This window comes from Lates calcarifer, linkage group LG7_2, assembly GCF_001640805.2.
Source record: "Lates calcarifer isolate ASB-BC8 linkage group LG7_2, TLL_Latcal_v3, whole genome shotgun sequence".
Taxonomy (NCBI): domain Eukaryota; kingdom Metazoa; phylum Chordata; class Actinopteri; family Centropomidae; genus Lates; species Lates calcarifer.
Genome location: NC_066854.1, coordinates 12,361,737 through 12,384,752, shown reverse-complemented (window position 1 = coordinate 12,384,752; position 23,016 = coordinate 12,361,737). Strand labels below are relative to the sequence as shown.

Genomic DNA, 23,016 nt, shown 5'->3' with positions numbered 1-23,016 from the left:
GCTTTATCAATTATTCAGTTGAAATTCAAACTAAATTGTGACTTACCATTCTTGGTGATAATTGCACCCAAATTCAATTCCATGTAGAGATATAAGGTGGTACTAATAATAGTAATAATAGCAATAATCATTAAAATTATAATAGTAGTAATAGTAGTAATAAAACAAGAAGTAGGACTAAGTTCTAAATGTAAGAGCAGGTGTTGAGCAGGACTGTAGGAGCAGCATCTGTGAGTCCACATTAATATGAAGCATGAATGCTTGTATTGAAGACTTCACTGTCTGTATCAGTGTGGTTAACAGCAGTCATTAGTACAATTGTAATATAAAGATTTAAGTCTTTATCATTTTAAAACGCTGTCATATGTGTTCATTATACTGAAATCGTGTCGTTTATCTGCCCACCACCAGAGGGCGACACCTCATCACCAATGAACAGTCACAGTCATTAGATCCATTAGGACTTTTTGCTAAGGTTGGTCAAAGATACTTAAAGAGTTTGTTGCTAATCGTTTGTGTTTCTAAGCAAAGTTAAACTACAACTGAACTTTTATGTCTGATAATATTTCTACCCACTTTTATTTCTTTGTTTTCCAGGAATTATCCTCTTCCCATTTCCTGTCTGAGGTTTAGTTTCACTTTTCCCCGATCCTTGTGGCGCAGATTATTTTCTTCATGAAGGTGATGTAGCTGTTTTTAATATTCCACCTGTTAAGGCCTGTCGTTATACTGCAGTGTCATCCCAGTGTTGCTTTAATGTCACTTCAGGTGACATTAAAGGTGTAAGTGTAAAGTCGGACCGAGATAAAATTTGTTGTATGTATATGTGGAGTCGTTATTATTGTGGTGACCTACTTTCTCAATCAGCCTGTGAATGTGCCGCTATTCTCCCGCTGTCCTAGTCACTATATGCGGCCTGAGCTCGGCCGGACAGCCGCTGGAGAACAGCTCCGACTTTCTCTGTCATTAGACAGACTCTGCCGGACTGATGTGGACTCGGTGGAGAAGTCGGAGGGGCTGAGGGGCTTTGGTTGATGTGAAAGAAATAATATGGCACAAACCTGCCTCTCCCCCAATAGGAACTGCGGCAGCCTACTCAGTCCAGTCATTTCCTGTTTCTTTATACTAGGAAATAAATACAGGAAATTTTTACAGTTGAAAAACAGCTGAAACCAGCTCCACCCGAAAACATTAACGTGTAAGTTACTGAGAATACGTGTGTACTTTTACTCAGGTAAAATTAGAAAGCTGGGTTTTTACTTTTATAAAAGACAGATGAGGCTGAAGTACATGTCCCCACCCGTCATTAGAAAGATTTGGCGCCATCTCGTGGAAGTAAAAGTGGACTGCAACATATTGGCTGCATGAACGCAGCACATGAAAAGTTTTTAAATTGTAAATATGGAAAATAATTCCATGTGTGTCTATCAGTTTAGATGGTGTCCAGGGCAAGAGACTCATCAACAGTCTGATTTAAGAAACTATAATAACTTAAATAAGTCAGAATCAACATGTAAAATGACATCTTAATGTGAAAATCTCCTGTTCCAGCCCGTCCTACCTGGCCTGCCTCCATTACAGGTGGAGCCTGACTCAGTCTAACAGAAAGCTTACCTGTGTCACAACCGTTTCTCTGCAGGTGTGGAGTGGAGAGTTTTCTTCTTCAGCTCTTTGGACTGTTTGCATCAAGAGTAAGTTTCTTTGTTTGATACTGTCAGTTTGTCTTTAGCGACTTCAGTCTTTGTTTCTGTCTGTATAATGTTTGTAGTAGTGCTTTGGTTCTTATTTCATTACAACATTTGGAGAACTCTCGTGCTTGAAGATAAATCTCTGTGTTGCTGGATTATTTATTTTCACACATTTTTTATTTTCTCTTTTAAGCATTTTGAGGCCATAAGAATTACATTTAAATGCCTCACACCAGGTGAGATCCAACATCTGTCAGTGTTAAGCAGCCTGTTTATGTTTGTGTTTATTGTCAAATAAATCATATTAAGAATAAATTTTAATAGTTCGGGCCTCACAGCAGAATCATTCCCACATACTTACAGCTTTTTTATGGAGGTCAAACTGAACCATGCATCATGTGAATGCTTGGCTGCTGTTGACTGACAGCTCAACTGCAGTCTCATGACACCATCTAGAGGACCCCTAGTAGAAGTACTGCATTCAGTAGTCTGACTGCATTCGACTGACACTGATATGAAAAAGAAAAGAAGATCCAATCAGTGGAGGAGCAGCTAATATTTTTTAGAGTAGAATGATGTAAAGGGTGATTTCAGTTAATGTGCAGATGAATGATTTGTGTTTCCTCCACAGATGAAGGTAGAAAGTGTGTCTGAGTTGATGTGGACGTGAATTGAGCAGCATGTATCAGTGTGAGGACAGAGAGGAGGGAGTCCCTCCCTCTAAAACCGCTCTGTGTGGGGAACATGAGAGCCAGACCAAAGCTCAGAGGTGAGATGAGGATCTCTAACTGTCCATGACTCCTCTCCATGTCAGAGCTCAGCACTCACATCACTCCACCATCATTATTCACACTCACTGCTCTGTGTGTGTTGTGTTGAAGCCCAGAGCAGCAGCACTCACCAGACTCTGCTGGACCTGGACCTGAACCCAGCTGTGTGTCTATGAAGAGTGACCACTCCATTGAACCTCCTCTTCATTTCAAAAAGTCTGATGATGGAAGGTGAGAATTAAAAACTGACAGAAAGACATTTCACATTAAAAGTTAGTTGTTGTGCTTATTAAAAGACTGAACATATTTTTCATCAGTTTTTATTTAACATGCAGATTTATCAGTTCTGTTTTTGTTTTAGGATCCAGCAGCAGAGACCAGACTCTACTGAGCCTAGCTGTTTGTCTCTCCAGAGCAACAAGTCAAAGGAGTGGTTCACTAATTTTAATGGACAACAAGCCTTTACTCCAAAGAGGTCAGCTGTTACTAACATTATAATGTGACTGATTCATGTCTAGTGAGATCAGCAGGACTAGTAAACCTTTACCACTACAGGGTGTCGTCTGATTCACTGTTCACATCCAAATATCACTTCATGGACCTTTACCTTGTGTCTGTCTCTGTGTGGACAGACATAATGTGATCTAATTCTTAATGATTCCTCCACAGAGTGGACCAGGAGAGCTCAGAGGTTCCCAGTGGTCAGTCTGGCCAGCAGCATCAAACACAGCTGGACTCCATATTTATGGTCTGTACATAGATCTGACATTTGGCTCCATGATTTTATTTTGATTGAGTCATTCATATAGTTTTCTGTTTCAGCTGCTGGAGGAGAACATCATCACTTTTGTGAAGAATGAGTTGAAGAAGATGCAGAGGGTTCTGAGTCCAGATTACCCAGAATGCTTAGAGAGTCAGAGGGAGGATGAGGAGGTGTTGGATGGTGAGGATGAAGAGCAGAGGAGGAGCAGCAGAGAGGCGTTTCTGAAGATCACACTGAACTTCCTGAGGAGAATGAAGGAGGAAGAGCTGGCTGACTGTCTGCAGATCAGTAAGAGGATTTCTTCTTCACATATCAAGTGTTGAGTTGATAGCTGAGTTTTTGGTCTGTGTAAAACCCTGTCTTCATATATCTGTCCTCTGATTGTTGAATGTTTGACAGTTTGACAGTCAGAGTCAGCTCTCACAACAAATAATTATCATCTCTCCTTGTGTCTTCAATGGGAGGCACTAAGCAACAAGGAAAAAATGCAAATGGCATGCAACCACTGAGCCAGTTTGATTTCATTTCCCCAGAAACTCAATCTTCACGGCAGGTGTTGGACTTTACATTTGATTTAGTTGCCCTAAGGGTTGAACCCACAACCACACAACATCCCATGAGTGTTCTGCCCCACAGAGTTAATGGGTCATAGAGATTTATTTTTCAAAGCTTTTTGGTCTTAGTAGTCATGATTGAATCCATAGTGTCCTCAACCTACAAAGTTTGTTGAAGGTACCTTACACCTTGAGCCACTGCAGTCATTTGAAATCTCAAAATTTCTGTCATCTAACACCTTGATCCAGTTGGTTCCCAGTCTACAAACGATATAGGCAACATTTTTAGTCTGTCAGTAATGGAAGCAATGGAATGTACCCACCTTAGTTGTTCATTCTTTCAGTAAATTAAGTGGTCATATTTTCTCGAGGGTATACTCAACAATGTTATTTGTTCTTTCAGGATCTCCTGCTATGTGTCAGCAGAACCTCAAATCAAACCTGAAGAAGAAGTTCCAGTGTGTGTTTGAGGGGATCGCTAAATCAGGAAACCCAACCCCTCTGAATCAGATCTACACAGAGCTCTACATCACAGAGGGAGGGACTGGAGAGGTCAATGATGAACATGAAATCAGACAGATTGAAACAGCATCCAGGAAACCAGACAGACCAGAGAGAACAATCAGACAAGAAGACATCTTTAAACCCTTACCTGGAAGAGATGAACCAATCAGAACAGTGATGACAAAGGGAGTGGCTGGCATTGGGAAAACAGTCTTAACACAGAAGTTCACTCTGGACTGGGCTGAAGACAAAGCCAACCAGGCACATACACTTCACATTTCCATTCACTTTCAGAGAGCTGAATGTGCTGAAAGAGAAGAAGTTGAGCTTGGTGGAACTTGTTCATCACTTCTTTACTGAAACCAAAGAAGCAGGAATCTGCAGGTTTGAAGAGTTCCAGGTTGTGTTCATCTTTGACGGTCTGGATGAGTATCGACTTCCTCTGGACTTCCACAACACTGAGATCCTGACTGATGTTACAGAGTCCACCTCAGTGAATGTGCTGCTGACAAACCTCATCAGGGGGAAACTGCTTCCCTCTGCTCGCCTCTGGATAACCACACGACCTGCAGCAGCCAATCAGATCCCTCCTAAGTGTGTTGATATGGTGACAGAGGTCAGAGGGTTCACTGACCCACAGAAGGAGGTGTACTTCAGGAAGAGGTTTGTAGATGAGGATCAGGCCAGCAAGATCATAGACCACATCGAGACCTCACGAAGCCTCCACATCATGTGCCACATCCCAGTCTTCTGCTGGATCACTGCTACAGTTCTGGAGGATGTGTTGAAAACCAGAGAGGGAGGAGAGCTGCCCAAGACCCTGACTGAGTTGTACATCCACTTTCTGGTGGTTCAGTCCAAACTGAAGAACATCAAGTATGATGGAGGATCTGAGACAGATCCACACTGGAGTCCAGAGACCAGGAAGATGATTGAGTCTCTTGGAAAACTGGCTTTTGAGCAGCTGCAGACAGGAAACCTGATCTTCTATGAATCAGACCTGACAGAGTGTGGCATCGATATCAGAGCAGCCTCAGTTTACTCTGGAGTGTTAACACAGATCTTCATAGAGGAGAGAGGACTGTACCAGGACAAGGTGTTCTGCTTCGATCCATCTGAGTGTTCAGGAGTTTCTGGCTGCTCTTCATGTCCATCTGACCTTCATCAACTCTGGAGTCAATCTGCTGTCAGAAAAGAAATCAACCTCCCAGAAGGCAAACAGAAGAAAAAATGTATCTACAGAGACAGATTTCTACCAGAGTGCTGTGGACAAGGCCTTACAGAGTCCAAATGGACACCTGGACTTGTTCCTCCGCTTCCTCCTGGGTCTTTCACAGCAGACCAATCAGACTCTCCTACGAGGCCTGCTGACACAGACAGGAAGTGGCTCAGAGACCAATCAGGAAACAATCCAGTACATCAAGAAGAGGATTGAAGAGGCTTCCTCTGCAGAGAAAAGCATCAACCTGTTCCACTGTCTGAATGAACTGAATGATCATTCTCTAGTGGAGGAGATCCAACAGTCCCTGAGATCAGGACGTCTGTCCACAGACAAACTGTCTCCTGCTCAGTGGTCAGCTCTGGTCTTCATCTTACTGTCATCAGAGAAAGATCTGGACGTGTTTGACCTGAAGAAATACTCTGCTTCAGAGGAGGCTCTTCTGAGGCTGCTGCCAGTGATCAAAGCCTCTAACAAAGCTCTGTAAGTGTATAGGTAGTTTGATTTATTCATCATTATATAAAGACACTGCTGTATTCAACAGGAGAGAAAATAAATTGCTCTCTTCTTTCATTCTCTATCATCATCTCTTCAGACTGAGTGGCTGTAACCTCTCAGAGAGAAGCTGTGAAGCTCTGTCCTCAGTTCTCAGCTGCCAGTCCTCTAGTCTGAGAGATCTGGACCTGGGTAACAACAACCTGCAGGATTCAGGAGTGAAGCTTCTGTCTGTTGGACTAAAGAGTCCACACTGTGCACTGAAAACTCTCAGGTCAGGATTCATTAACCGGGTTCATTGATGATCAGTGGATAAACAGTTAACCTGTGTAAGATTGTGTAAAGTACATTTAAGTTCAACAGGACTTTCTAGACTCAGAGAATTACTTTCCATGAGGAGTTTTTGTCTTTTTCTCTAGTTTTTTCTTTTATTGTTGAATTATTTAATTCCACTGATGATGTTTAAGATATTTTCATGAATTTGTTTCAAACACATTGTAGTATTGACAGAGGGTTCCTGTGTGTTGTGTGTTTGCAGTCTGTCAGGCTGTCTGATCACAGAGGAAGGCTGTGCTTCTCTGGCCTCAGCTCTGAGCTCCAACCCCTCCCATCTGAGAGTGCTGGACCTGAGCTACAATCATCCAGGAGACTCAGGAGTGAAGCGACTGCGTGCTGGACTGGAGGATCCAGACTGGAGACTGGACACTCTCAGGTAATGTAGAGGCCTGCTGCAGCCACAGACGATGTCTGATAGAGGAGGGAGAGCTGGAAACATTTTCTCTGTCACAGCTGAAGACAGATCTGTACACAAGTTCTTTGTATTCAACAACAGAATAATAGAACAATCTGTGTATTGGAGCCATGTAATGTCCATGTTAGCATGCTGAAAGAGAATGTGCTGGTCTGACCCCCCTCCTCCTTTCAGGGTGGAGCCTGCTGGAGTCCGATGGTTGAGTCCAGGTCTGAGGAAGTGTAAGTGTGTTTTTAATTTGATTCCTGAAAACAAAGCAGCTTCAAACTGTCACATCACTCATTTACATCACTGATGTCATGAGTCATCATCAAACTGTCAATCAGTGATCAGATCTATAACAGCAGCTGTATTGTGTCTTGTTCTCTCCATCAGATTCCTGTCAACTCACAATCGACACAAACACAGTAAACACAAAAATCAAACTGTCTGACAACAACAGGAAGATGACACGTGTGGAGGAGGATCAGTCATATCCTGATCATCCAGACAGATTTGATCAGTGTCCTCTGCTGCTGTGTAGAACTGATCTGACTGGTTGCTGTTACTGGGAGGTTGAGTGGAAAGGAGAGGTTTATGTCTCAGTGAGTTACAGAGGAATCAGAAGGAAAGGAAACAGTAAAGACTGTTGGTTTGGACTGAACAATCAGTCCTGGAATCTGTTCTGCTCTGATGTTTATGGTTATGCCGTCTGTCACAATAACAGAGAAACTTATATCTCCTCCTCCTCTGTCTCTGACAGAGTAGCAGTGTATGTAGACTATCCTGCTGGCTCTGTGTCCTTCTACAGAGTCTCCTCTGACTCACTGATCCACCTCTACACCTTCAACACCACATTCACTGAACCTCTTTATCCTGGGTTTGCAGTCTGGCCGTCTGGTTCCTCACTGTCTCTGTGTTCAGTGTAGCAGAAGTTTTCTCTGTGAAAGTTCATGTCTCTTCCATTCACACACATGAAACAGGGAAAGAAGAGAAACATGACCATAAATGAGGAAAAAATGCAGAAGGGACTCACAATAAGCTGTAGTAAAGAAATTATATAGTGTTTGTAAAACAAATCTGTCCGTTGGAATGGTCAGCAAATTTCAATGTCACAGATTTTCTAATGATAAAACTTATTATGTATACACAATATTCAGTGTGCTGCTTTAATTGAGGATATTCTGAGTAAACTTTTTATTATTATTCCGTTAAAACATACATACAAACATACAATGTCTTATAAAGCATCAATTGATTCATTGATATCAGTTAATCATATAGTCCCGGAATATTTTTTATTGTCATTTTTACTTTCAAGTGGTTTCCTGAATGCCGATTAAGTATTAAAATGTTTTTGATTTGCTAATGATTTATGAGTGCATTTAAAATAAAATACACCATCACTGTAGTTTTTTTTGTGTTTGTAACAATTCATGGGATGGCACAATGGTGCAGTGGATAGCACTGTAGGTTAATTGGTGACTCTAAATTGTCCGTAGGTGTGAATGCAAGTGTGAATGATTGTTTGTCTCTCAAAGAATAAATGTGAAACAGGTCCTGGGGTTCTTAGTGTTGAAGGTTTATATCTAGAGAAAAGGCTGAAATGTTCTACGAAACAAAGCTTACAGTGTGTTTTTCCACGAGGCTCCAGGTGGTCGATGAGGTTCACCTGTATATTTTTATTTTCACTGTCAGATTAGAGGAGGTAGGATACATTTACGTATAAACATCATCTGAGCCTGTGTTTACAGACTGAACTGAAAAGAGGAGAGGAGATATGGGACTAGATGGAGAGACTGAGAGAAAGAGAAAGAGAGAAGGTGATGAAGAGGAGAGAGGAAGAGCAGGTACTGATCAGCATCCCTGAGCTGTTTAACACAAACAGCAACGGCCTGCTGACCACACATACATGTTCTCTGGTTATTACAGTGGAGCCTACAGACATAACACAGTTTTATTGTTGAAATATATTATTGTATAAACACATTTTGCTTATGTTCTCTTCTGTTTGAGTCATCTCTATCATTCAAATCCAAAATGATGTAAAGTCAAACACAAAGATAAAATAAAGAAGGCAAAATAATTTGACTAAATTATCTTTAGCGAGAGCAATGAACAGAGAGTAACAACATTTGATACATAAAACAGTCATTAATGAAGAAAATATCTCTCAGATGAATGGATGATGAAAATAATGCTGAGCTGCAGCTCCACAGTAACTGAAGCACAGACTGCTTTCTGTTCAAACCTCTGTGGGAGTTCCCTATGTGTAAATGACATCCCCTCTGACCAATAAGATTAAAGGTTTATTTAACATGCCACATTAGTCGTTATGAGGAAGTGAAGGAGGAGAAGGATCAGAGGCCATGTTGCATCACATTAATGAGCAGCACATGGTAAGTCTGTTTTAAACAATAAAATATATAAAAATCATTTACCAAAAATATCACCAAATAGCCCAAACTGTTTTCCAACTCTTTAATTCTTTTCATATGAAAAATAATAAAAATAAAACCTTTAAAAATTGCTCTCTGTCTTTAAGATGTTGATCTAAGGTCAACCAGCAACACATTCTGCAAGAACTCTCAGGCACTGACAGAGTAGCTGATGTGAAGCCAGTGAGAGGACGGGATCGAAGCAAAACTGCATACCTGATTGATGATGATGATGAGTTGGATCCTCCTGCTCCTCAAACAAGAAGAAGTAGTTGAAAGTAACTGAGAACATTTACTCAAGAACAGTTGTGAGGTACAAAGGTCCTCTCTTTGCTCTTTTCTGCTTGTACTGCAGCACAGTAACCTGACAGATGTAGTTACTGTCACTGATCAGCTTCAGATTCTAGACTTAAACACATGATGACTTCATGTGAGTCCTTCACAGGAAACTCTGTAGGCAGCTATTAGGAATTTACAGACACATAAAAGCTCAGCATTATTTCTATAGAATCTTTAGAAACTGCAACAACTGTTGGATCAACAGAAAAATAATCTGCAGATCATCATTCATGAGGTGATTCTCTACAGGGAGGCTGTAGATGGAGAGATTGTGGCAGATAAAACAAAAGTGGATCTCACTCCTTGTGTGTCACTGAATGGAAATGATCATCCATGCATCGTGTGTGCGCTCGGCTCACCTCACTGCAGCTTCATGGCACCATCTAGTGGACTGATAATAGTAGTACAGCACAGTAAAGATCAAACTTTGCTGAATTTAGACCTAGATCCATCTGTGTGTCCATGAAGAGCAAAGAGCCAATGAGTACCCTTTATAATTTCTGACGTTCCAGATGCTGGAATAAAGTGTGAAAAACCTAAATGAATAAATTATATGAGGAGACACCTGAAACATACTCCTGTCTTTAGTGAGAAAATGTCTTCTGATGCTTTTCATAGAGCAAAGATGGCGATGCCTGTACAGCTGCAGCTGCTGAGAATTTTGGAGGATTTGGGAGCTGAAGAACTGAAGCGGTTCCAGTGGTTCCTGCAGGTTCAGGAGTTACTGGATGGTTTCCCAGCCATTAGCAAATCCAGACTGGAGAACAAAGACAGACTGGACACAGTTGATTTGATGGTCACAACGGTATACTGCAAAAAATGTGATGCAGGTGGCAGAATTGGTCTTAAAGAAGATCAATGAGTATGGAGGTCAGTCCTAAGAAAAAATGAAATACTGAACAAAAATATGTCAAATATATTTTAAAACATCTGAAATGTATTTATCAGTTTCATTTTACCTTTGTTAAGCTTTTATTGTTGGCTTTGTCACCATGTGTTTCCAAATAATTGACGTCAGAGGTCAAATGCTTTCTGTTTGATATTCTGTACATTTATTTTGAAGTCATAAAAACAGAAAATGATTCAACATTCACTTTCCACCATCAGGAACACTGTCACCAGCTGTTCCTGAGGATCCATCAGCTCATGCAGCTGCTGCAGCAGGTAGAGTAAAAGACAACAGGAGCTGAGAATCCACAGTTGAGGAAGCTGTTGTAACTTATTATCTGTGTGTCACCCATTTTTATTGAAGCTCTGCTCTCTGAGAATAAACCTCTCCACAAGAGAGAGGCTTTTAATACATTAAGCTAATGAGCTAACAGGTTTGCAAACTGGCCATCAGGCATTAGCTCTAAGAGCTTTGTTTTACCTGTACATACCAGGAATATAAACAGAGCAGTAAGGAGAGACAGAGATAAATATTGTCACTATATCATTAAGAATTTAGAACCAGCTGATTCATGAGGATGTGTAGATTGTTTTCACTATGAACTTTCATTGTATTATTTGTTGTATATTCCTCCAGAAGTTGTTAAGAAATACCAGCCTAAACTCAAATTTAACCTGAAGAAGAAGTTCCAGTGTGTGTTTGAGGGGATCGCGAAAGCAGGAAACCCAACCCTTCTGAATCAGATCTACACAGAGCTCTACATCACAGAGGGAGGGACTGGAGAGGTCAGTGATGAACATGAAGTCAGACAGATTGAAACAGCATCCAGGAAACCAGACAGACCAGAGAGAACAATCAGACAAGAAGACATCTTTAAACCCTTACCTGGAAGAGATGAACCAATCAGAACAGTGATGACAAAGGGAGTGGCTGGCATTGGGAAAACAGTCTTAACACAGAAGTTCACTCTGGACTGGGCTGAAGACAAAGCCAACCAGCACATACACTTCACATTTCCATTCACTTTCAGAGAGCTGAATGTGCTGAAAGAGAAGAAGTTGAGCTTGGTGGAACTTGTTCATCACTTCTTTACTGAAACCAAAGAAGCAGGAATCTGCAGGTTTGAAGAGTTCCAGGTTGTGTTCATCTTTGACGGTCTGGATGAGTATCGACTTCCTCTGGACTTCCACAACACTGAGATCCTGACTGACGTTACAGAGTCCACCTCAGTGAATGTGCTGCTGACAAACCTCATCAGGGGGAAACTGCTTCCCTCTGCTCGCCTCTGGATAACCACACGACCTGCAGCAGCCAATCAGATCCCTCCTGAGTGTGTTCGATAGGGTAACAGAGGTCAGAGGGTTCACTGACCCACAGAAGGAGGTGTACTTCAGGAAGAGGTTCATAGATGAGGATCAGGCCAGCAAGATCATCTACCCACATCGAGACCTCACGAAGCCTCCACATCATGTGCCACATCCCAGTCTTCTGCTGGATCACTGCTACAGTTCTGGAGGATGTGTTGAAATCCAGAGAGGGAGGAGAGCTGCCCAAGACCCTGACTGAGTTGTACATCCACTTTCCTGGTTGTTCAGTCCAAACAGAAGAATGTCAAGTATGATGGAGGATCTGAGACAGATCCACACTGGAGTCCAGAGAGCAGAAAGATGATTGAGTCTCTTGGAAAACTGGCATTTGAGCAGCTGCAGAACAGGAAACCTGATCTTCTATGAATCAGACCTGACAGAGTGTGGCATCGATATCAGAGCAGCCTCAGTTTACTCTGGAGTGTTCACACAGATCTCTAAAGAGGAGAGAGGACTGTACCAGGACAAGGTGTTCTGCTTCATCCATCTGAGTGTTCAGGAGTTTCTGGCTGCTCTTCATGTCCATCTGACCTTCATCAACTCTGGAGTCAATCTGATGTTAAAAGGAGAGTCAACCCCCCAGGAGTCTGAAACAAGAATCAGTCAATTAGCAATGGCTCACTTCTACCAGAGTGCTGTGGACAAGGCCTTACAGAGTCCAAATGGACACCTGGACTTGTTCCTCCGCTTCCTCCTGGGTCTTTCACTGCAGACCAATCAGACTCTCCTACGAGGCCTGCTGACACAGACAGGAAGTGGCTCAGAGACCAATCAGGAAACAATCCAGTACATCAAGAAGAGGATTGAAGAGGCTTCCTCTGCAGAGAAAAGCATCAACCTGTTCCACTGTCTGAATGAACTGAATGATCATTCTCTAGTGGAGGAGATCCAACAGTCCCTGAGATCAGGACGTCTGTCCACAGACAAACTGTCTCCTGCTCAGTGGTCAGCTCTGGTCTTCATCTTACTGTCATCAGAGAAAGATCTGGACGTGTTTGACCTGAAAAAATACTTTACTTCACATGATCATCATCTGAGGCTGCTGCCAGTGATCAAAGCCTCTAACAACGCTCTGTAAGTGTATAGGTAGTTTGATTTATTCATCATTATATAAAGACACTGCTGTATTCAACAGGAGAGAAAATAAATTGCTCTCTTCTTTCATTCTCTATCATCATCTCTTCAGACTGAGTGGCTGTAACCTCTCAGAGAGAAGCTGTGAAGCTCTGTCCTCAGTTCTCAGCTGCCAGTCCTCTAGTCTGAGAGATCTGGACCTGGGTAACAACAACCTGCAGGATTCAGGAGTGAAGCTTCTGTCTGTTGGACTAAAGAGTCCACACTGTGCACTGAAAACTCTCAGGTCAGATCAAGTTACTGTTTGTTTTAAATGATTGGATATCCAAGTCCAACAATGCTGATGTTAGAAAGGCTCATACAGTTTCACAGTTTAAAAAATCTTTGTATTTCTCAGTCTTATTTTTAAAAAATCTGCTTCATATTATGTAGAGCACATATACATGAACTTTGGTTAAGATATAGAAACTCGTGTTATCCAACATTTTAACTTGTCGTGTCTCCAACTTGTTTAGAATAAAACAGACAGGATTTTAATCAGTGCCAACAAGAGATCACCCACATGTATCATCTCCTCATTGGTCATCATGTAGATAAAAAGCTGATGTTTCTGCTTCACACAACAAATCTGTGATTTATTTTTAAATGCTGTAGCGCAGTAGAGCAACCTGAGATTTTTGTTCCTTTAAACACAAATTATCGTCTTTTTCTGCATTGCCTCTTCAGACTGAGTGGCTGTAACCTCTCAGAGAGAAGCTGTGAAGCTCTGTCCTCAGTTCTCAGCTGCCAGTCCTCTAGTCTGAGAGATCTGGACCTGGGTAACAACAACCTGCAGGATTCAGGAGTGAAGCTTCTGTCTGTTGGACTAAAGAGTCCACACTGTGCACTGAAAACTCTCAGGTCAGGATTCATTAACCGGGATTCATTGTATTGATCAGTGGATAAACAGTTAACCTGTGTAAGATTGTGTAAAGTACATTTAAGTTCAACAGGACTTTCTAGACTCAGAGAATTACTTTCCATGAGGAGTTTTTGTCTTTTTCTCTAGTTTTTTCTTTTATTGTTGAATTATTTAATTCCACTGATGATGTTTAAGATATTTTCATGAATTTGTTTCAAACACACATTGTAGTATTGACAGAGGGTTCCTGTGTGTTGTGTGTTTGCAGTCTGTCAGGCTGTCTGATCACAGAGGAAGGCTGTGCTTCTCTGGCCTCAGCTCTGAGCTCCAACCCCTCCCATCTGAGAGTGCTGGACCTGAGCTACAATCATCCAGGAGACTCAGGAGTGAAGCGACTGCGTGCTGGACTGGAGGATCCAGACTGGAGACTGGACACTCTCAGGTAATGGAGAGGCCTGCTGCAGCCACAGACGATGTCTGATAGAGGAGGGAGAGCTGGAAACATTTTCTCTGTCACAGCTGAAGACAGATCTGTACACAGGTTCTTTGTATTCAACAACAGAGTAATAGAACAATCTGTGTATTGGAGCCATGTAATGTCCATGTTAGCATGCTGAAAGAGAATGTGCTGGTCTGACCCCCCTCCTCCTTTCAGGGTGGAGCCTGCTGGAGTCCGAATGGTTGAGTCCAGGTCTGAGGAAGTGTAAGTGTGTTTTTAATTTGATTCCTGAAAACAAAGCAGCTTCAAACTGTCACATCACTCATTCACATCACTGATGTCATGAGTCATCATCAAACTGTCAATCAGTGATCAGATCTATAACAGCAGCTGTATTGTGTCTTGTTCTCTCCATCAGATTCCTGTCAACTCACAATCGACACAAACACAGTAAACACAAAAATCAAACTGTCTGACAACAACAGGAAGATGACAGTGTGATGAGCTATCAGTCATATCCTGATCATCCAGACAGATTTGACCAGCCTCTGCTGCTGTGTAGAACTGGTCTGACTGGCCGCTGTTACTTTGAGGTTGAGTGGAGAGGAAGGGTTTATATCTCAGTGAGTTACAGAGGAATCAGAAGGAAAGAAGCCGGAGAAAATGGTTGGTTTGGAAGGAACGATCAGTCCTGGAGTCTGATCTGCTCTGCCATTTACGGTTACTCTGTCTGCCACAATAACATAAGGACATCTGTCACCTTCTCCTCCTATAGCTGCTCTGACGCCAGACAATGCTTACTCCCCTTCCTCTTCTACTGCTCCTCCCGCTCCTCCTATCGTACTCACAGAGTAGCAGTGTATGTAGACTATCCTGCTGGCTCTGTGTCCTTCTACAGAGTCTCCTCTGACTCACTGATCCACCTCTACACCTTCAACACCACATTCACTGAACCTCTTTATCCTGGGTTTGGGTTCTCATGGCTTGATTCTTCAGTGTCTCTGTGTTAAATCTCCTCCTGTCAGAGAAACTTCCTCTCTTCCTCTTCCAGTCCTTTAAAGATGGAAGCTACAAATATCACAGGATAAAAATGTCATTAACCTTTACTTTGTTTAAGATCATGACTGTCATTTATTTTGCCATTTCTTTAATATGTTTTTTTTTTTTTTTTGCCTTTTTCAATAAAAGCATCACTGGAGTATAACATGCTCCTCCAGGTGGACTAGTAATGGGTACATGGACGTCTGTGCAGAACATCGAGTACACCCACTCAAAACAAAATTTGCATTAATTGAAAGTATAATACTTGCTTTATACTTTTGAGTATATATAGAATATAGAATAAGTCATGTTTTTTCAAATAAAGAGCCCATTGTCTAACAGTTTACCTGTAGATCTATAATTATTTGTTCCATTGTGGTGAAATTATGATTTGAATCCAATGGAAACTGCGTTTTATCTTCCTCCTCTGCCAAACACAGAGAAACAGCTGCACCTCAGTGCGTTCAATACATAAATCATTATACTGGTAAAAGTCTTAGAAATGTACTAAAAGGATTTAGTATTCTTGCATTGCTGTTAATTCATTTAGCTGTTTTTATGTCTTAATATATTCACAATACACAACATGTTAGTGTGAATTCATCTCTATGTAAATCATTTTTCATGGATCTATGTCACTTTAGCTGAGTTGTGTATTGTTGGTATTGTTAATATTGTCTGTGTTTGTAAGTGTAATAAATTCAAGTCTTTACATGTCATAGGAAAACATCCCACTAGATTATGAGTGTGGAAGTCTTGAGATAGTCCAGCATGTCTTCCTAAAAAGTAGCAGTTACAACACTGAGAGGAAAACTTTGGATCAGAGATTGTCAGATTGAAGAGGCGCTGAGTTTTCAGTTAGATCATTTCCAAGATAAAACAGGTCATTGGGTTCTTAGTGTTGAAGGTTTTTGTCTAGAGGAAAGACTGAAAAGGTCTAAGAAATTAAGCTTATAGTGTTTTTCCATGAGGCTCCAGGTGGTCAATGGCTCTTCAGAAGTTTGGAGGTTGTTGGTTCAATCCTGAGACAGAGATTTTATTTTGAAAGACTAAAATTCTCCAAGAGAAGAATTTATTTTTGCTTCTGTCCCAGACTCTTCTGTCCCATCTGTTGGATGACTTGTCCAAAGGTCAAGGTCATGGGTTTTAACCCTCAAATACTCCCTGAAGTTTGAAGTTCAACATCCAAAGTGAAGATTCAAAATGTTTCACAACCTCAGAGTAGTGAAAGAGTGTTTTGTAGTGGGAGAATTTGTAAACTGTACAATATGACGGCAAGATTAAGATTTAATCATTTAAAATACCTGATGTCAATTGTGTTCATTAAACTGGCATAACACAATTTATTTTCACCACCAGATGGCGTCACATTATCAATGAACAGATATATTACTTACAATATTTGAGTAGTTTTACTGTCAACTCTTATTTTCAAGTGGAGTTCTAAAAGTGAAGCAGAGTCAGTTCAGAAGAATAATGCACCAAAAATAATTTATTTGGAAAGAAAGAAGGTTTCTGTAAATTAAGATATGTCTATTTTCTTATTATTGATGACATAACAACGATCAGTAGCAGTATTGAAATCAGTATTTATAGCAGTTTAACAATCTCTCATAACTACAGGCAATTTAGAGTTATCACTTAACCAACAGTGCTAACCAATGCACACACACACACACACACACACACACACACACACACACACACAGAAAGAAAACAAAACAACTACTGTTATGGTGGATTTTATTCAAGCACTCATAAATTAACTGCAACCAAAAAAAAAAAAAAAAAAAAAAAAAAAGACACTCTGAACACAAGAACCCAGTAAAAACTAAAAGTGACAATAAATAATGTTATTAGACTATATGGTTAAACAAATAAAGTGATGTATAATTGTGTGTATAATTTAACATAACAATACAATCCTTTTACTCTTGCATACATAATCAGTATGATGCTTACTAAGTTGACTCAATCATTAAACAACCTGTGACATTCAGATCTGTCGAGCATTCCAACAGACGGATTTGTTTGAAAAAATCCTGAGCAAAAGTTATATATGTTTCAAATGATATTTAGACATGTATAAATAATATAACAACTCACATTTACTTTAAACACTGTTTAAACACAAATAATGTTCCAGAGCAATATGATAGATTGAAATATATGTAATGTCTTAATGTCAGCTTCTCTCCTTTCCCCATTTCATGTGTGTGTAAAAGAGACAGACATGAACAAACTGAACCATCTGTTCAAGAGAGAAAGTTTCTCTGACAGGAGGAGACTCTGCTACACTGAACACAGAGACAGGGAGGAATCCCACCGCGACAACCTAAACCCAAACCCAGGATAAAGAGGTTCAGTGAATGTGGTGTTGAAGGTGTAGAGGTGGATCAGTGAGTCAGAGGAGACTCTGTAGAAGGACACAGAGCCAGCAGGATAGTCTACATACACTGCTACTCTGTCAGAGACAGAGACAGAGGAGGAGGAGATATAAGTTTCTCTGTCATTGTGACAGACAGAGAAACCATAAGTATCAGAGCAGAACAGACTCCAGGACTGATCGTTCCTTCCAAACCTGCAGTCTTCACTGGCTCCTTTCCTTCTGATTCCTCTGTAACTCACTGAGACATAAACCTCTCCTTTCCACTCAACCTCCCAGTAACAGCAACCAGTCAGATCAGTTCTACACAGCAGCAGAGGCCAGTGATCAAATCTGTCTGGATGATCAGGATATGACTGATCCTCCTCCACACGTGTCATCTTCCTGTTGTTGTCAGACAGTTTGATTTTTGTGTTTACTGTGTTTGTGTCGATTGTGAGTTGACAGGAATCTGATGGAGAGAACAAGACACAATACAGCTGCTGTTATAGATCTGATCACTGATTGACAGTTTGATGATGACTCATGACATCAGTGATGTGAATGAGTGATGTGACAGTTTGAAGCTGCTTTGTTTTCAGGAATCAAATTAAAAACACACTTACACTTCCTCAGACCTGGACTCAACCATCGGACTCCAGCAGGCTCCACCCTGAAAGGAGGAGGGGGGTCAGACCAGCACATTCTCTTTCAGCATGCTAACATGGACATTACATGGCTCCAATACACAGATTGTTCTATTATTCTGTTGTTGAATACAAAGAACTTGTGTACAGATCTGTCTTCAGCTGTGACAGAGAAAATGTTTCCAGCTCTCCCTCCTCTATCAGACATCGTCTGTGGCTGCAGCAGGCCTCTCCTTACCTGAGAGTGTCCAGTCTCCAGTCTGGATCCTCCAGTCCAGCACGCAGTCGCTTCACTCCTGAGTCTCCTGGATGATTGTAGCTCAGGTCCAGCTCTCTCAGATGGGAGGGGTTGGAGCTCAGAGCTGAGGCCAGAGAAGCACAGCCTTCCTCTGTGATCAGACAGCCTGACAGACTGCAAACACACAACACACAGGAACCCTCTGTCAACACTACAATGTGTTTGAAACAAATTTATGAAAATATCTTAAACATCATCAGTGGAATTAAATAATTCAACAATAAAAGAAAAAACTAGAGAAAAAGACAAAAACTCCTCATGGAAAGTAATTCTCTGAGTCTAGAAAGTCCTGTTGAACTTAAATGTACTTTACACAATCTTACACAGGTTAACTGTTTATCCACTGATCATCAATGAACCCGGTTAATGAATCCTGACCTGAGAGTTTTCAGTACACAGTGTGGACTCTTTAGTCCAACAGACAGAAGCTTCACTCCTGAATCCTGCAGGTTGTTGTTACCCAGGTCCAGATCTCTCAGACTAGAGGACTGGCAGCTGAGAACTGAGGACAGAGCTTCACAGCTTCTCTCTGAGAGGTTACAGCCACTCAGTCTGAAGAGATGATGATAGAGAATGAAAGAAGAGAGCAATTTATTTTCTCTCCTGTTGAATACAGCAGTGTCTTTATATAATGATGAATAAATCAAACTACCTATACACTTACAGAGCTTTGTTAGAGGCTTTGATCACTGGCAGCAGCCTCAGAAGAGCCTCCTCTGAAGCAGAGTATTTCTTCAGGTCAAACACGTCCAGATCTTTCTCTGATGACAGTAAGATGAAGACCAGAGCTGACCACTGAGCAGGAGACAGTCTGTCTGTGGACAGACGTCCTGATCTCAGGGACTGTTGGATCTCCTCCACTAGAGAATGATCATTCAGTTCATTCAGACAGTGGAACAGGTTGATGCTTTTCTCAGCAGAGGAAGCCTCTTCGATCCTCTTCTTGATGTACTGGATTGTTTCCTGATTGGTCTCTGAGCCACTTCCTGTCTGTGTCAGCAGGCCTCGTAGGAGAGTCTGATTGGTCTGCTGTGAAAGACCCAGGAGGAAGCGGAGGAACAAGTCCAGGTGTCCATTTGGACTCTGTAAGGCCTTGTCCACAGCACTCTGGTAGAAATCTGTCTCTGTAGATACATTTTTTCTTCTGTTTGCCTTCTGGGAGGTTGATTTCTTTTCTGACAGCAGATTGACTCCAGAGTTGATGAAGGTCAGATGGACATGAAGAGCAGCCAGAAACTCCTGAACACTCAGATGGACGAAGCAGAACACCTTGTCCTGGTACAGTCCTCTCTCCTCTATGAAGATCTGTGTGAACACTCCAGAGTAAACTGAGGCTGCTCTGATATCGATGCCACACTCTGTCAGGTCTGATTCATAGAAGATCAGGTTTCCTTTCTGCAGCTGCTCAAATGCCAGTTTTCCAAGAGACTCAATCATCTTCCTGGTCTCTGGACTCCAGTGTGGATCTGTCTCAGATCCTCCATCATACTTGATGTTCTTCAGTTTGGACTGAACCACCAGGAAGTGGATGTACAACTCAGTCAGGGTCTTGGGCAGCTCTCCTCCCTCTCTGGTTTTCAACACATCCTCCAGAACTGTAGCAGTGATCCAGCAGAAGACTGGGATGTGGCACATGATGTGGAGGCTTCGTGAGGTCTTGATGTGGGAGATGATCTTGCTGGCCTTCACCTCATCTCTGGATCTCTTCTTAAAGTACTGCTCCCTCTGTGGCTCAGTGAACCCTCTGACCTCTGTTACCATATCAACACACTCAGGAGGGATCTGATTGGCTGCTGCAGGTCGTGTGGTTATCCAGAGGCGAGCAGAGGGAAGCAGTTTCCCCCTGATGAGGTTTGTCAGCAGCACATTCACTGAGGTGGACTCTGTAACATCAGTCAGGATCTCAGTGTTGTGGAAGTCCAGAGGAAGTCGATACTCATCCAGACCGTCAAAGATGAACACAACCTGGAACTCTTCAAACCTGCAGATTCCTGCTTCTTTGGTTTCAGTAAAGAAGTGATGAACAAGTTCCACCAAGCTCAACTTCTTCTCTTTCAGCACATTCAGCTCTCTGAAAGTGAATGGAAATGTGAAGTGTATGTGCTGGTTGGCTTTGTCTTCAGCCCAGTCCAGAGTGAACTTCTGTGTTAAGACTGTTTTCCCAATGCCAGCCACTCCCTTTGTCATCACTGTTCTGATTGGTTCATCTCTTCCAGGTAAGGGTTTAAAGATGTCTTCTTGTCTGATTGTTCTCTCTGGTCTGTCTGGTTTCCTGGATGCTGTTTCAATCTGTCTGATTTCATGTTCATCATTGACCTCTCCAGTCCCTCCCTCTGTGATGTAGAGCTCTGTGTAGATCTGATTCAGAGGGGTTGGGTTTCCTGCTTTAGCGATCCCCTCAAACACACACTGGAACTTCTTCTTCAGGTTTGATTTGAGGTTCTGCTGACACATAGCAGGAGATCCTGAAAGAACAAATAACATTGTTGAGTATACCCTCGAGAAAATATGACCACTTAATTTACTGAAAGAATGAACAACTAAGGTGGGTACATTCCATTGCTTCCATTACTGACAGACTCTCTTGTTTGTAGACTGGGACCAACTGGATCAATGTGCTATGACTTAAATTTTGAGACTTTTGGCTTGAGAAAGCAACTGAAATGTTAAGCCTAATACCCACCAAGACAAAATATTCTTTAAAATGACAATGTAAATTACTTGTGCTGTGAGAATTCAGCCTCTGGCAAATGTACTACTGTGTCTCAGAGTGGTCACAGTTTGTTGGTCAGTGGAGAAGAGAATGCCAGATTTATTATCTGGCATCCAGTGGTGGTGGAAAAAAGTTTGGCCTGTCTGATTGGATCAGTTCTTGAAAGAATGCCAGACTTCTTCCATGAGGCACCAGCTTTAGCAAAAATGCCAACACTGCACCTGACTGACTGGTCTACAGTCCCATGAGTATCCATGTAAAAATTTAAACAGCCTTTCTGAACTGTTTAGGTGCGATCATAGTCATGATGACATTATTATTTTGATTTCCTGTTATAATTTGAATCTGCATACTGAAACTTTGAGTTTAATTCCTTTTTTGTTGGTAAAGAAATGGACTGAACTGTTCCGAATGTAGCTTCTCACTTGACTTGGTAATTTAATCCATGTTCTGTGGAGTTTGACTGGACTGGAACTACTAACTGTCAAACATTCAACATTCAGAAGACAGACTACCACCAAGATGAAAAATGAGGAGTGGGCCTAATACAGACCAAAAACTCAGCTATCAACTCAACACTTGATATGTGAAGAAGAAATCCTCTTACTGATCTGCAGACAGTCAGCCAGCTCTTCCTCCTTCATTCTCCTCAGGAAGTTCAGTGTGATCTTCAGAAACGCCTCTCTGCTGCTCCTCCTCTGCTCTTCATCCTCACCATCAAACACCTCCTCATCCTCCCTCTGACTCTCTAAGCATTCTGGGTAATCTGGACTCAGAACCCTCTGGCATCTTCTTCAACTCATTCTTCACAAAAGTGATGATGTTCTCCTCCAGCAGCTGAAACAGAAAACTATATGAATGACTCAATCAAAATAAAATCATGGAGCCAAATGTCAGATCTATGTACAGACCATAAATATGGAGTCCAGCTGTGTTTGATGCTGCTGGCCAGACTGACCACTGGGAACCTCTGAGCTCTCCTGGTCCACTCTGTGGAGGAATCACCAAGAATTAGATCACATTATGTCTGTCCACACAGAGACAGACACAAGATAAAGGTCCATGAAGTGATATTTGGATGTGAACAGTGAATCAGACTGCCTGTAGTTTTATGGAATATAAATGAAGAACAGTGGTGTAAATAAACACATTTAATAAACTTCTCTGGATAAACAGCCGTTTAAACATCAATCAGTCACATTATAATGTTAGTAACAACCGACCTCTTTGCAGCAGAGGGTTGTCGTCCTTTAAAATCAACAAAGCGATCATGTGAGTGGTCACTCTTCATAGACACACAGCTGGGTTCAGGTCCAGGTCCAGCAGAGTCTGGTGAGTGCTGCTGCTCTGGGCTTCAACACAACACACACAGAGCAGTGAGTGTGAATAATGATGGTGGAGTGATGTGAGTGCTGAGCTCTGACATGGAGAGGAGTCATGGACAGTTAGAGATCCTCATCTCACCTCTGAGCTTTGGTCTGGCTCTCATGTTCCCCACACAGAGCGGTTTTAGAGGGAGGGACTCCCTCCTCTCTGTCCTCACACTGATACATGCTGCTCAATTCACGTCCACATCAACTCAGACACACTTTCTACCTTTCATCTGTGGAGGAAACACAAATCATTCATCTGCACATTAACTGAAATCACCCTTTACATCATTCTACTCTAAAAAATATTAGCTGCTCCTCCGACTGATTGGCTGATTGGCTCATCTTCTGCGTCACAAACTGCCACTAGATATTCTACTTCTACTATCCACTCTGCTCCACTGCAGATGTC

General features: G+C 41.7%; 2 protein-coding genes across 2 annotated transcripts; one reads left to right on the top strand and one right to left on the bottom strand.

Annotated features, from left to right (window-relative positions):
* The first annotated feature begins 418 nt into the window (after positions 1-418).
* On the top strand, positions 419-8,134 carry LOC108880203 (NLR family CARD domain-containing protein 3-like). The gene is given in 15 exon segments (XM_018671627.2): positions 419-475; positions 598-681; positions 1,640-1,691; positions 2,320-2,457; positions 2,570-2,689; positions 2,820-2,933; positions 3,128-3,206; positions 3,281-3,509; positions 4,179-4,540; positions 4,542-5,387; positions 5,389-5,981; positions 6,094-6,267; positions 6,532-6,705; positions 6,919-6,965; positions 7,120-8,134. Coding segments are annotated over 12 exon segments (3,360 nt in total). The 5' UTR covers positions 419-475; positions 598-681; positions 1,640-1,691; positions 2,320-2,368; the 3' UTR covers positions 7,653-8,134.
* Positions 8,135-16,685: 8,551 nt separating this feature from the next.
* Positions 16,686-22,839, bottom strand: LOC108880206 (NLR family CARD domain-containing protein 3-like). The gene is given in 10 exon segments (XM_051065918.1): positions 16,686-18,048; positions 18,203-18,249; positions 18,462-18,635; positions 18,900-19,073; positions 19,186-20,986; positions 21,842-22,019; positions 22,021-22,071; positions 22,146-22,224; positions 22,458-22,586; positions 22,699-22,839. Coding segments are annotated over 10 exon segments (3,267 nt in total). The 5' UTR covers positions 22,788-22,839; the 3' UTR covers positions 16,686-17,503.
* Positions 22,840-23,016: the final 177 nt, after the last annotated feature.